The sequence below is a fragment of the Heptranchias perlo genome, chromosome 3, assembly GCF_035084215.1.
Source record: "Heptranchias perlo isolate sHepPer1 chromosome 3, sHepPer1.hap1, whole genome shotgun sequence".
Classification (NCBI taxonomy): domain Eukaryota; kingdom Metazoa; phylum Chordata; class Chondrichthyes; order Hexanchiformes; family Hexanchidae; genus Heptranchias; species Heptranchias perlo.
In genome coordinates this window covers 37,964,975-37,980,601 of record NC_090327.1, presented here as the reverse complement: position 1 = coordinate 37,980,601, position 15,627 = coordinate 37,964,975, and the positions used below count along the sequence as shown (strand labels likewise).

Sequence of the window (15,627 nt, the reverse complement as noted above, 5' to 3'; positions counted from 1 at the left end):
ATATTTTGAAACTGTCTTCTCAGCAGAAGACACAAAAAATATACCGGAAATAGTGGAGAACCAAGGGTCTAATGCAAGTGAGGAACTTAAAAGTAATTAAGATTAGTAAAGAAAAAGTACCGGCGAAATTAATGGGATTAAAAGCAGACAAAGCCCTGATGGCCTACATCCTAGGGTTCTAAAAGAGGTGGCTGCAGAGATAGTGGATGCATTGGCCCTGATATTACCAGGGAGGCGGGTTGGCAGCAGGAGGTGGGGGGGGGGGGGGGGGGGGGGGGCACGACTGGGCACGTGGGTAACCTGCCCAGTGAAATCCGTCCGTTCCCCACGCGATCACGGGTAAATTGAAGCCACTTAACGTGGCTTCCCGTCGGAAACCTGCGCAGCGGGTGGACTGCGCACTCGCATCACAAGCGGTCAAGCTGGAGGAGCCTGATTTAAAGGGGCACTCCTCCAATGACTGATCCTGCAGCAAAGAACCACACAGCACCATGGAGCAGCCCAGGGGAAAGGCTGCTCCCAGGTTTAATGATGCCTCACTCCAGGTCTTACTGGATGGGGTGAGGAGGAGGAGGGCGATCTTCTACCAGGCGGACGGGAGGAAGAGGCCTGCCTCTGCCACCAAGAAGGCCTGGCACGAGGTGGCAGAGGAAGTCAGCAGCAGCAGCAACGTCTCCCACACATGAATCCAGTGCAGGAAGCACTTCAATGGTCTAACTAGGTCAGCCAAAGTGAGTACACTCCGTCTTCCACATCACCGCCCCCACCCCACAACTCCTTCTGCACTGCCAACACTACTCTATCACATCACTCCTCACACCCACTCAAACCTTATCCTCAACTTACCTGCACTTACTCACCTCCCCAGTACTCATCCCACTACTACCACTCAACCTAATCCTCATACAGTGTCACGGCTTTGTCTCATACTCACCCTCTGATGCATCTCTTTCACGGTCAGCGTCACCAATGCATTCAGCGGTTGGCCACGTCACCATCCCTCACTAACACCTCTCTACTTTCTCCCCTTATAGGAGAAGAGAGCCCAGGATGCACGGGAGAGGGTGAAGACCGGAGGGGGGCTGCAACATCTGGTCATCCTCACGGACACAGAGCAGGAGGCTCTCGAACTGAGCCGCACCCTCGAATGCCTGTTCGTCAGGGACGCCGAGACTGCCACCCGACAAACAGCTGGTGACAGAACTTTAACATTCAGCACTCAAAATAGCAAATGATGTTAACATGTCTTGCCATCTTCAGCACCTCAACATCTGTCATCATGCTTAATATTGCCTTCTGTTCTCTTACAGGGCCTTCAGCGACCATTGTGATGGCGGAGGACGATTCGTCAGAGGACCTGCCGACCTCTGAGGGGGCACAGTCACATCTGAGCGAGCCATCCACCAGCGCAGATACACACACCTCGGTGGGTCCCCATCCTCAGTTAGTTGGGGTCGCACTTGGTGAGTCACCACACACGTGAGCACGAGCAGACACAGGTGGCAGGGGCAGCTGTGGAGAGTCTGCCTCGGTGGTAGCATTCTTCTCCAGGCTCTGCTCAGCTGGACACAGATGCTGAACCCTGGGGACCATCCTTTAAAAGGAGAATGATCGAGGGGCAGCAGCGCATTTGCGAGGTGTTGGAGCAGATGCCACGCGCACTCTCCACAATCGCGCAGAGGATGGAGGAGTCCAACTCCTGCATGAGTGGAATGGTCCCACAGGTACAAAAGGGAATCTCTGAGATACTGTCACAGGGACATGAGGGCATCTCCGAGATAGTGTCGTGGGTGAGTGCGGGAATGTTTGCGATGGAGGGAAGGCTAGCCTCTATCGAGCTTCAAGCACGGCTCACCAATGAGTTGATTGAGGCCCTGACAATGGCCCTTCGGACTTGGTGAGAAACTTTCTGCCGCCTTAAATAGGCGGGCAGATAGACTAGCACTGGCCTTACAAGGCTTCATACATGTCCTCCAAACTGTCGTCCAGCAGGGTGGTAGGAGTGATGTGGGCCTGGCCCAGGATAGGGATGATGGTGAAAGGGGACATGGAAGTGGGGACGCCACTCAAAGCGCTCCCACGTCTCACCTGTTGCCCCCCTCTCAACCAGTACCCGCAATGCTACCTCTTCTCCAGGTGGTCGAGTCTGCCCCTGCACAGGTGCAGGTGGAGCAGCCTTTGGAGGGGCCCTCACGGGCACCGAAACCCAGAGGGCGTCGGCCCAAAGCATCTAATTGGTCAGGGCATGAACAAGAGCAACCTGCCACTACCTCTGCTGCAGCCACAGGGAAGCACCACGTAGGAGTAGTAGGAAGCGTAAGGCGAAGGTTTTGTGAGCACAAAGGGGATGCACAAGGGTGTTTGACACTATCATGTTTTTCATTTATATTTCATTTTTGTTCAACTCACATGAAATATTATATTGTCACCACTACTCCCACGTCTTGGCCACTCTTGACTGGCTTGTGTAATAAATCCCTTTCACGAGGTTCACCATGAACACCCACAATGATGCCACCCATTGGGTCACCCTACAGTGGGTGTATGTGTAGTTGCAGGACTATTTTGTGCAGGTGCCTGTGGCGCAGCACTGTGTAATGGAGCTCCACGTGGCGGAGGTGGACAGCGTGCTTTGTCCTCGGATGAAGTGATGAATGCGGCCAAAGCACCCCCCCAACCTGACGGTGTGAATTTAAGGGGGTCCGCAAAATAGGTAAATGTGTTTGCACAGCAGAGTTTAGGGTATAAATTAAAAATGTTGAGTGGAAAGATAAAGGTGTTGCAGCCAAAACTTTGTCTGAAGTGACAGAGAGCCCTGCTGCAATAAATGAGGTTTTCCCCCCCAACTGTCAAAAAATCCTTTGCATCTCCCACTGGCTGCTGGCTGAAACCCGTCTGCTCCAACAGGGAATGTTTCCCACAGCATGGGAAACAGGCTGAGGATCCTTCAAAATTACACCCCTGCCAAAATCTCCTGTCAATGAGGTCTGTCAAATACCTCAAATAGCTATATAAGTATCTAAATGATCATCCCGTCGGCTTTAATTGCCGGTGGGAGTCCCACATGTGGGACCTGCGCGCGCACCCGAACGCATCACTGGGGAACCCGGAAGTCAGCGGGTTGGAGCTGGGCTCCAAACCCACTCCGGGATTCCGCCATTTTAGGAGCCCCCCGCCCCCAGCGCACCCGCTCGGCCATCCGAAAATCTGCCCCATTGGTTCTGATCTTCCAAAATTCCCTAGATTCTAGAACGGTCCAAGTAGATTGGAAGGGAGCAAATGTAACCCCGCTATTCAAGAAAGGAGGGAGAGAAAAAACAGGGAACTACAGGCCAGTTAGCCTGACAGCAGTTGTCGGGAAAATGCTGGAACCCACTATCAAGGATGTGGTAACAGAACACTTAGAAAATCATAATACGATTAGGCAGAGTCAACATGGTTTTATGAAAAGGAAATCGTGTTTGACAAATCTATTAGAATTTTTTGAGGATGTAAGTAGCAGGGTAGATAAAGGGGAACCAGTGGATGTAGTATATTTGGATTTTCAAAAGGCATTCGATAAGGTGTCACACGAAAGGTTGTTACGTAAGATTAGGGCTCATGGGGTTTGGGGTAATATATTAGCATGGATAGAGGATTGGTTAACGGACAGAAAACTGTAGGAATAAATGGGTCATTTCCGGGTTGGCAGGCTTTAACTAGTGGGGTGCCGCAAGGATCAGTGCTGGGGCCTCAGCTATTTACAATCTATATTAATGACGTAGATGAGGGGACCGATGGTAATGTATCCAAGTTTGCAGACGATACAAAGCTATGTGGGAAAGTAAGCTGTGGGAAAGAGCCTGCAAAGAGATATAGATAGGTTAAGTGAGTGGGTAAGAAGTTGGCAGATGGAGTATAATGTGGCCTTTATTGCAAGAGGTTTGGAGTACAAGAGTAAGGAAGTCTTGCTGCAATTGTACAGGGCTTTGGCGAGGTCACACCTGGAATACTGTAGACACTTTTGGTCTCCTTACCTAAGGAAGGATATACTTGCCTTAGAGGCGGTGCAATGAAGGTTCACTAGATTGATTCCTGGGATGAGAGGGTTGTCCTATGAGGAGAGATTGAGTAGAATGAGCCTATACTCTCTGGAGTTTAGAAGAATGAGAGTTGTTCGCATTGAAACATATAAGATTTTTAGATGGCTTTACAGGGTAGATGCTGAGAGGCTGTTTCCCCTGGCTGGAGAGTCTAGAACTAGGGGACATAGTCTCAGGATGAGGGGTTCGCCATTTTGGACTGAGATGAGGAGAAATTTCTTCACTCGGAGGGTTATAAATCTTTGGAATTCTCTACCCCAGAGGGCTGTGGATGCTCAGTTGTTGAGTATATTCAAGGCTCAGATCGATAGATTTTTGGACTCGAGGAATCAAGGGAAATGGGGATCGAGTGGGAAAGTGGAGTTGAGGTAGGAGATCAGCCATAATCTTATTGAATGGCAGAGCAGGCTTGATGGGCCGTATGACCTACTCCTGCTCCTATTTCTTATGTTCTTAGTGGGCAGAGGGACACGGGGGGGCACAGTACTATAGATTATTTAACTATAGGGGACGCAATGGGGCGAGGATCACGGAGATGGATACTATAGGTTATTTGACTATCGGGGGCATGATGAAGGAGGAGGACAATCTTGTCCTCAATATGTGGTTGGCTCAGGACACCTAGAGCTCGCCTATAAATGCAGCATTACCAGTATTGCCCTCATCCCAAGAACAACATTTTTAAAAGTTCACACGAGAGAAAATAGCAAGAGGTGAAATTCCGTTCTAAATTACACCACAGAGACCAAACACTGCATACACTCGGTGTCACCCATGGCTCAGTGGTAGCACTCAACCCTCAGGCAGAACAAAGGAACAGGAGTAGGCCATTCAGCCCCTTGAGCCTGTAGCACTATTGAATAAGATCATGGCTGATCTATATCTTAACTCAATCTACCCGCTTTGGTTCCGTTAGCCTCAATACCCTTGCCTAACAAAAATCTATCAATCTCAGTTTTGAAATTTTCAATCGACCTAGCCTCAACTGCTTTTTGGGGGAAAGTGTTCCAGATTTCCATTACCCTTTGTGCTTTCTGACAACACCCCTGAATGACCTAGCTCTAATTTTAAGGTAACGCCCCCTTGTGCTGGACTCCCCCACCCAGGGAAATAGTTTCTCTCTATCTACCCTATCAACACCATTGATAATCTTGAACACCTCAATTAGATCACCCCTTGATCTTCTACATTCAGGGGGATACAAGCATAGCCTAAGCCACCTGTCCTCATAATTTAACCCTTTTACTCCCAGTATCATTCTGGTGAATCTGCGCTCCATCCCCTCCAAGCCAATAGTCCGTACTGAGGTGCGATGTCCAGAACTGAATGCTGTACTCCAGGTGGAGTCTCACCAGAGCTCTGTACAGCTGTTACATAACTTCCACCCCTTTGTGTTCCAGCCCTCGAGATAAAGGCCAACATTCCATTCGCCTTTTAAATTATTTTTTTATACTTGTCCACTAGCTAGACCCCTAAATCTTCCTGCTCATCAACAGTTCCTAGCTTCTCACCATTTAGGAAATACTATGATCTATCTTTGTTAGGTCCAAAGTGGATGACCTCACACTTTCCAACATTGAACGCCATCTGCCACAGTTTTGCCCACTCATTTAATCTATCAATGTCTCTTTGCAACCTTTTGCTCCCAGCTACACTATTTACTATGCTACCTATCTTAGCGTTGTCAGCAAATTTAGCTATACAGCTCTCTATTCTTTCATCCTAGTCATTTATAAATATAGTGAAAAGCTGCAGCCCCAGTACAGATCCTTGGGGGGCATCACTAGTCACATTTTGCCAATTTGAATACATATCCATTAGCCCTACACTCTGTCTCCTAGCTCCTAACCAATTCCTCCAACAAAGGTTGTGGGTTCAGTCCCAACTCCAGAGTCACTAGCACATAATCTAGGCTGACAGTGCAGCACTCCCTCAGTACTGCACTGAACTGTCGGAAGTGCCATCTCTCAGATGAGACATTAAACTGAGGTCCCAACTGCCCTCTCATACGGATGGGAACGATCCCATGGCACTATTCAAAGAAGAGATGGGGAGTTCTCCCCGGTGTCCTGGCCAACATTTATCCCTCGACCAACATCATTAAAACAGATTATCTGATCGCTATTTGTGGAACCTTGCTGTGCGCAAATTGGCTGCTGCAATTCCCTACATTACAACAACAATTATACTTCAAAAGTACTTCATTGATCGTAAAGCACTTTGGGATATCCTGAGGTCATGAAAGGCGCTAAATAAATGCAAGCACTTTCCTTTCTATAACATTTCAGTCACTGGGCTTTATTTAAAGTGTTTGTTATCAAGATAGTACAGGAAAAAGTCATAACTTAAACCCATGTATTTCAATGTTGTGCAACATGAGGGTATAGCAGTTCTTTATGATGTGGTAGAGTCGTGGTTGTGGCACTGGGCTAGCAGCCCAGAAAGCACAAGTTCAAATCCCACTATGGTAAGTTGTGAATAAATCTGGTAATTTGTGGGCTGGCACCAGAATAGCCTTTAGTGAAGGAAACCTGCCACCTTTCCCTGATCTATGCTCGACTCCTAATGCCACACCATTGCTTCAAGGAGAAAGCCTACCACCACTTTCTCAGGGCAACTAGGGATGGACAATAAATGCCGGCCTTGCCAGCGATGCCCACATTCCTAGAACAAATAAAAAATAAATGACCATTAATTGTTCCCATCACTAGTGACTCGTGACAGATCAGTGTCTCATAGTTCAGAACGCTCCCTCATAGGAACAGAAGGCCTTTCAGCCTCTCAATCCTGTTCCGCCATTAAATTAGATCATTGCTGACATACATCTATTGACCTGTCTTGAAAGTTTCAATTGACCCAGCATCCACTGCCTTTTGGGAGAAAGAGAACTAAAGATTTCCACTATCCTTCATGTGAAAAAGTGCTTCCTGATTTCATTGCTAAATGGTCTAGCTCTAATTTTAGGATTATGCCCCCTTGCTCTAGATTTCTCCACTAGAGGAAATAGTTTATCCATATCTATCCTATCGAATCCCTTTATCATTTTAAAAACCTCGATCAGGTCACCCCTCAACCTTCCAAACACAAGGGAATACAAGTCAAGTTTATGCAACCTGTCCTCGTAATTTAACCCTTTAAGCCCCCAGTACCATTCTGGTGAATCTGTGCTGTACTCCCTCTAAGGCCAATATATCCTTCCTGAGGAGCGGTGCCCGGGCACAACTCGACTTTAAAAACTGCAAAAAAAGCTAAATACTACAGATTCTGGAAATGTGAAAACTAAAACAGAAAAAGTCGGAAATGCTCTGTGGAGAAACAGAAGTCAGTCAGTTGATGTTTCAGGTCTAAGGCTCTTCCTCAGTCCTGTGTATCTCCAGCTTATTTATCTAAAAAGGGCAAAACTCTATCACTGTACTGAAATTCAAATGGCCATCCAGTGTTACCCTTCACCAAGAATCATACAGCACAGACGAGGCCATTCAGCCCATCGTGTCTGTGCCGGCTCTTTGAAAGAGATATCCAATTAGTCCTAATCCCCTGATCTTTCCCCATAGCCTTGCAAATTTTTCCTTTTCAAGTATATATTGAATTCTCTTTTGAAAGTTACTATTGAATCTGTTTCCACCACCCTTTTAGGCAATGTATTCCAGATCATCACAACTCACTGCATTGAAAAAAATTCTCCTCATCTCTCCCCAGTTCTTTTGCATGTAATCTTAAATCAGTGTCCTCTGGTTACCGACCCTCCTGCCAGTGGAAATAGTTTCTCCTTATTTACTCTATCAAAATCCCTTATAACATAAGAAATAGGAGCAGGAGTAGGCCATAAGGCCCCTCGAGCCTGCTCCACCATTCAATAAGATCATGGCTGATCTTTGACCTCAACTCCACTTTCCCACCCTATCCCCATATCCCTTGATTCCCCTCGAGTTCAAATATCCATCGATCTCAGTCTTAAATATACTCAGTGACTGAGCATCCACAGCCCTCTGGTGTAGAAAATTCCAAAGATTTACAATCCTCTGAGTGAAGACATTTTTCCTCATCTCGGTCCTAACTGGCCGACCCCTTATCTTGAGACTATGACCTCTAGTTCTAGACTCTCCAGCCAGGGGAAACAGCCTCTCAGCATCTACCCTGTCAAGCCCCCCCCCCCCCCCCCCCAAGAATTTTATACATTTCAACAAGATTACCTCTCATTCTTCTAAACTCCAGAGAGTATAGGCCCATTCTACTCAATCTCTCTTCTTAGGACAACCCCTCTCATCCCAGAAATCAATCTAGTGAACCTTCGTTGCACCCCCTTCCAAGGCAAGTATATCCTTCCTTAGGTAAGGAGACCAAAACTGTACACAGTTCTCCAGGTGTGATCTCACCACAGTCCTATATAATTGCAGCAAGACCTCCTTACTCTACACTAATTTTGAACACTTCTATTAAATCTCCCCGTAAGCTTCTCTGCTCCAAGGAGAACCACCCCAGCTTCTTTAGCCCCTCCACATAACTGAAGCCCCTCATCCCTGGTATAATTTTGGCAAATCTCCTCTGCATCCTTTCTAAGGCTTTGACATCCTTCCTACAGTGTGGTGCCCAGAATTGGACAATACTCCAAACTGAGGCCTAACCAGTGATTTATAAATGTTTACCATAACTTCCACTAAGAACCTAGTGTTAATACTCCACAATAGTACAATTAAATAATTTAGTACCAAAGGTGCTTATAAAAAAAGTTACCTCTCCGTCAGGTACAAGTTCTCTTCAATAAGCTCAAAGTAAGGTGGCATCAGTCCCAGTCTTGAATGATCCTTCCAGCATTGAGAGCTTTTGAACTCTTCCATCTTGCACACTAGTGTGACCCATTCTTTATAAGGCATCATAGGATGTGGATCAGGCTCGACGTTGACTTGCTCGCAGTCCCGCATGTCGGCGTCACTTTCCAAATCCGTGTCCACCTCCTCTTGCTGTGGCTTCTGCAATTCCCCCTGCTCATCGTCCGACCTTTTCTCCGACACTTTGGCCCTCGGCTCCTGATCTGCCGTAGAGTCGCTGACCTTTAGCACCAGAGTGGTCCCCTTACTGGAATTGCTGGTTATCTCGTGAGCCTGCAGAGAGCTCACGCCTTTGGGAACAGACCGCGGATCGCGGGTCACAGCTTCCCAGCAGTCGTAGCTTGCAAAGTCATCGGTCATCGAGTCCGGCTGCACCTGCCCTTGAACATCTGAGCCAGATATGTCTTGTCCCAACTGGTAGCTACTGTACAACGCTGATTTGGAACTCAACCTGGGATCCCAGTAATTGGCTCTACTACCTTGCCAGTAACTACTCCTGTCACCCAAATCTGCTTCCTCCGTTCGGTAGCCATATTTCCGGTATAGTCCATAACTGCTATCCGGCTGCTGACAACTGCTGCTTGGCTTCTCAGGCTGAGAGAAGTCCCAGTCGAGGCTATCCAAATACTCCAAGCTATGAAAAGAGCCCTGATCTTGGACCTGTTGTTGCGACCAAGGGCCGGCTTGCCTGCTGTCTGGCTTTTCTCCAAGGTTTCTCTCCGCCCCAAGAGACGGGTGGGCACCGCTCTGTCCGGCTGCACAACTGCCCGAGTGGTTGCCGAGCACGTGCTGGCGCCTTGCCGCTGATCCGTCCGCGCATGGAGACTCTGTTGAGTCGGATTTCTCGTCCGGCAGAGGGAGCCGGTTTTGGTCTGGTGAAAACCTATTGGGTTGACTGGTACTGTCCGCCTTGTCACTTGACAACTGCTGCATGCTACTTTTGCGGCTCTCGCTAACAGGGGAAAGCTGACTCGAAGAAGCCTGCGGGTGGTCCTCTAGTATTTTTGGAGGGGACGAGTGGCCACCCTGAACTTCATCATCACCCTGTCCTTGGCCATCAACAACCTCCTGGAGGGCACTTCCAAGTTGGACACTTCTTGGCTGATGCTCCTGACTGGGTTTTTCTTCTGCTTCTCGTTTGCTGTCTTCGACGCTTGAATGTTTCTTCTCTTGCCGATTGCTTCTGGAAGAGGAAGACGACGAAGATGAAGGAGAGGACGACAGACTCTTCTCTTCCAATGTCAAGGTAGAATTCTTGGGAACTATCACAACAGATTGCAAGCGGTTCCTGGGGACTCCACCGTCGTCGGAATCGGAGCTGGTTTCACTTTCTTCGCTCTCCTGCTCACTGCTACTCTTCACATCCTCCGAACACTCTTCATTTTCAGAACTCACACTGTTATATTCTGCCTTCATACAGCTGCTGTCACAGTCAGACTTGGTTTTGCTACTCTGTAAATTGTGCTCCACTTCATTTGAGCTTGTTGGGTTGGTAGTGCTCAAAGGCGGTGGTCCCTCGGCAGCCACCCCCATAGCCATCTCTTCGTCGGTCTCTTCCTCATCTTCAGATATTTCCATCGACTGCTCTGGCTCCACTTTAACAGAACTATCTGGTCTGGCAGAAAAGGAGCTTTCATGATTTGTTGACGGACTTTCAGTCTTCACTCCTGAACACTCCTTAGTTTCAGAACTAAGATGACTGGCCAAATCAGTGTACAATCTATCTTTCTCCAATGAATCCCAATTCTGGTCGCCAGGCACTACATTCGGTTTACTTTTGCAATTGTTAAAGCTACTTGGATCATGAAACAGTCTATCATGCTTCGATTCAGAACCATCTCCTTCACTAGTGTGTTGCTCCCTTTGACTATCCACATCTCTATTTTCTGTTAACTGTTCGCCTGTATGCTTTGTGTCCCTCGTACAACTTTCAGCGTCAGCCGAAGAGGACGTTGCTGCATCTAAATTTGAGCGGGGCAGAGACTCCGATTCCTCCTGTTCGGGACAGTCCAAAATCTCCTCTGTCTCGGTATAGTGAGAAGTGCTGGATTCCTCCAGTTTTGGGTAGGCCAAGGACTTAACCTCATCCGGGCTGCAATGAGGCGAGGTTTTCAAATCATTAGCTATGAAATGAGGTGTGGACGTCAACTCATTTGATAGGGGATGAGATGAAACCTTCAAATCAGCCTTGCAATGAGGTGAAGATTTCAGTTCTTCATGTGATTCTGAGCAAGATGAAACCTTTGCCAAAGCTCCATCTAATTTAGAACCAGGTGAAGGCTCGGCTATTTCAACAGTGTGTCCGGAGTGGCAAAACGGCCTAGGCAAATCTGATATAGAACATGGTGAGGTGCTTACGTATCTGTCCGATTGACGATCAAATGAGGAACAAATTTCATCTGATCTAGAAACAGTCTGCATTGTTCCTGACTTGTGCAGTTCAGGAACCTCTCTGAATTCATCTTCTGACTCAGAGCATGAAGTCCTTCTTAATTCCCTGTCTGATGTATAAGGGCGCAAAGTCCTCACCTTGTGGGATATGGAACTATATGTAGTTATCCTTGACTTCCGATCTGACTTACAGCTTTCCCACAAGTCCAATTCTGGTTCTGGTTCAGAAGAGTCCACTTTAGTTACTTCCATTTCATAGCAAGTTGTTGACTCAGAATGAGATGGGGTTACCATTTTGTTCTTGTCTGATCTACTGTTAGTCCATGAGTCCAATTCTGGCTCTGCAGGGTCCCTTTTAACTACTTCCATTTCATAGCAAGTAGTTGACTCAGAATGAGATGGGGTTACCATTGAGTTCTTGTCTGATCTACTGTTAGTCCATGAGTCCAATTCTGGCTCTGCAGAGTCCCTTTTAACTACTTCCATTTCATAGCAAGTAGTTGACTCAGAATGAGATGGGGTTACCATTGAGTTCTTGTCTGATCTACTGTTAGTCCATGAGTCCAATTCTGGCTCTGCAGAGTCCATTTTAACTACTTCCATTTCATAGCAAGTAGTTGATTTGGAATGAGATGGGGTGACCATTGAGTTCTTGTCTGATCTACTGTTAGTCCATGGATCCAATTCTGGTTCAGAAGAGCCCATTTTAACTACCTCCATTTCACAACAAGTAGTTAACTCAGAATGAGATGGGACGACTATCGAGTTCTTGTCTGGCCTACTGTTAGTCCATGGGTCCAATTCTGGTTCGGAAGAGTCCATTTTAACTACCTCCATTTCACAGCAAGTAGTTGACTTAGAATGTAATGGGGATATCCTTGAATTAATATCGGGCTTGTAACTTCTCTTGGAATCTGATTCTAGCTCTGGGCAGTCCCCTTGAATTGCTTCCGTTCCACAGCAAGTGGATGACTTGGAATGAGATGGAACTGTCTTTGAGTTACTGTCCAGCTTAGAACATTTCCTAGAGCCCATTTCTGGTTCTGGGGTTTCCTTCTTTACTGCTACCTCATGGAAAGAGGTTACAGACTTGGAATGAGATGAAGTTGTCCTCGAATAACCATCAGACTTGGAGATTTTCCTGCAGTCCAATTCCAGGTCAGGCGAGTTTGTTTTAACTGCCTCTGGTTTATGACAAGAAGTTGATGACTTTGAATGGCATGAAGATATCCTTGAATGACTGTCCGATTTGGACATTTTCCTGGAATCTAATTCTGGTTCAGGAGAATTAATTTTGGAGCTTTCTGACTCATAACAGGAAGTTGATGTTCTGGATATTTTATCTAACCTAGAATGAGATTTAGTCCTTCTAGTCTCTCTTTCTGATTCAGAGCAGGATGAAGTTGCCCTCAGCTCTCTATCCGACCTTGATTGGTATTTCCTCAAGTCTCTATAGGATTTGGAACGCAATGATGTCTTTCTCAAGTCATTTGATCTGGGATGATACCTTCTAGAATCTTCTTCGGAATCTGAACAAGAGGAAGCGTCTCTTAAATCCGATACCAATTTGGAACGAGAAGATTTGCTCCTTTCTGAATAAGGGGAGCCTCTACGATATCCTCTGTCTTTATCACGGTAATAAGAGGTCCTCGACCGGTCCGACTTTGAGTAAGAAGAGGGTGCCCTTGAATCTCTATCGGAACGGGAGCGAGATGAACTGACTCTTTCTTCTCTCCCATACTTTGAGCGGGATGAAGTCCTTCTCGTATCTCGATCAGACTTGGAATGACCGCTGCTCCTCGTACCTCGATCAGACTTGGAATAAGAGGAAACCTTTTCCACCTCATCTGTCTTGGAAGCCGTTGATGTTTTCCGAGCATCTTGATCAGATTCAGCGTTTTTCGTTTCGTGCGACTTTAAACTCGGTGATTTTCTTAATAAATCCTCCTCAGACTCCGAGTCAGCTGATTGTGCTTGCACTGCTCCATCTGCCTGAGTAACCTTCGTAAGCTCATCATTTTCAGAAGAAGAGGAGACACTCTTGAACTTTTCCAAGTTATCACCCTTCCCAATGTGGGACGTACTGAGATTCTGATTTGACTGTTCCAATTCAACTGCCACCCTTGTCACAGTTTCAGTTCCTCCTGTAGAGTCTTTCTTGATGGTTACATCCACAGGTTCCTCCAGCAACGAGCTGCACGGTTCCCTGTCCGACAAACTCGCAGGTTTGGCTGCATCGTTGAGATGCTTCTTCTTGAAGTGTACCTTGCTCCACTCTACCTTGGATTTGGGTGGTGAGGTAGCAGTCTCTGTAGCACCGGCCGAATCGGAGTCACTTTTACTGTCCTGGCTATCTTTCACAGAAATCGGAGGCAAAGGTGGGATCTTGACTTCATCCGGTTCAGCCCCAATGGCACTTTGGAACCTATTTCGTAAGGTCTTTGTTACGTTGAAGGTAAAAGACACCTTCTGCCGTCCTTGGTCCTCCAGGTTGACTTTTGCCTTGGTGCCCTTGGGTAGAAAACGACTGCAGCCTTTTGTCACTGGCCCCTTGAGAACATTCGATACCGATGGATTCTCCGCCTTGACCTGCAACAGTATTGTACACACTTTAGGTACAGCTCCGCAAGATCTCGTTCATTTCATTACAATTCAGTCTCAAAGGATGCCAATCATATCAACAGGTATTTAAGTCAGCGGCAAGAACAGGGCATCCCAAAGCTCTCATGTTTGATTTCCAGTTTGCAATGACTTCGCGGATCTCAGTTACGATTGGCCTCAGTACCCTCGTACTAGGGAGGGTTCCTGCTCCTGATGGTTACCCAATGACTGGCCCAGCTAGAAAAGTGCATGCGAGTGGACATCAGCCGAGGACAGGATTGGACACAGCGGTGTTGCATCCCACAGTCAAATAACCCGCTGACGCTCATTGTCCAGACACTGACTTGAAGATTGGCCAATCAGGTGAGGAACTGGAAGGCTGCCAGCATCTGTGGTGCTGTACCACAGCGAGAGTCGACACAAAGAGGAAGAGCACGAGCACAGGGCAGAGAGATAAAAATTATCTTTGGTGTTCGGGTGGGGGGAACCCAGAGGCAAACAGATAGAATGGATAGGACAATGAGAGCACGCCCTTGTACATCTCACAACCAAGTCTGCCCATTCTACATTGTGACCAAGGTGTTAAAGGAAGAAAAAAAATCAATCACACAAGAGTGCCATTACCTTCCCCAAGTGGCCATTCTTCATGCATGAGCTAAGATGGTGAACATTGACAAGCTATTTGACTGCAGGGGCATTACAACTGAATCAATCCACAGGGTACTTCCAATGCTAGGGTTCAGAGAGGGGGGGGGGGGGGGGGGAAGGGGGAGAAGAGGGTGCTGGATAGAAAATCAAGAGCAGCAAGCCTGGCTGATTTTATTCTCCGTAACGTAGAGCACTGAGGCCAATCTTAAGCTTCCCACTGCTCTTCCGGCTGAGATCGGTTAACTTCGCACAGGCTAGGGGCAGAACCTGGGACCTTCCTCACCTGAATGACTCTCTGCCTTAACTAGTGGAGCTAAATCGGGAGAGATTTAAACATTTAAAAAATTAAACAACGTAACCTCAAAAGGTGATTCAAAGCAAAAGAAAACTAATGTAACCGTAACTAAACCAGCAACCTCACTCAGAGACCACAGGATGGGTGATGTGGGAAATGGAAGAATGTCACTCTGGTGCAGGGAAGGCATTCTTCTGATTTAGAAGGTTGTGGATTCAAATCGCACTCCAGGACTTGAGCACATAATCCAGGCCAACACACCAGTGGATCCCTGAGGGAGTGCCGCACTGTCCGTGGAGCTGTCTTTCAATAAGACTTTCAACTGAAGTACCAACTGTTCTCTCACGTAAATGTTATAGATCCCACGGCACTATTTCAAAGGGAGGTCTTCCCTCGACAACCACCACCAAAAAAACAATCGTATTAACTAGTCATTCATCTCACTGCTGTTTGTGGGACTTTGCTGTGTGCATATTGGCTGCTGCGTTTTCCTACGTTACAATAGTGACTACACTTCAAAAGTAATTCATTGTGCATGAAGCATTTTTTACGTTTGATAGATGACATAAGACACATATATATATATATATATATATATATATATATATATATATTTTCAGTCTTTCTTTTCTTCAGCAGTTGAGGTATGTTGCTGGAACAATTTTACATTGGTTTGAAACTTTCCTTGATGGGACAGTGTAAAGGCAGCTTACTCTGTATCTAATGCATGCTGCACTTGACCTGGGAGCATTTGATGGGACAGTGTAGTCGGAGCTTTACT

General features: G+C 46.9%; 1 protein-coding gene across 2 annotated transcripts in view; it reads right to left on the bottom strand.

The window, feature by feature from the left end:
- The window catches only part of setd2 (SET domain containing 2, histone lysine methyltransferase), a 109,057-nt gene that overhangs the window by 52,891 nt on the left and 40,539 nt on the right, over positions 1-15,627 (bottom strand). For both annotated transcript variants that reach the window (XM_067978903.1, XM_067978910.1), the window contains exon 4: positions 8,817-13,891. In XM_067978903.1, coding sequence (XP_067835004.1) covers positions 8,817-13,891 — 5,075 coding nt within the window. The remainder of the gene's footprint in view (positions 1-8,816; positions 13,892-15,627) is intronic.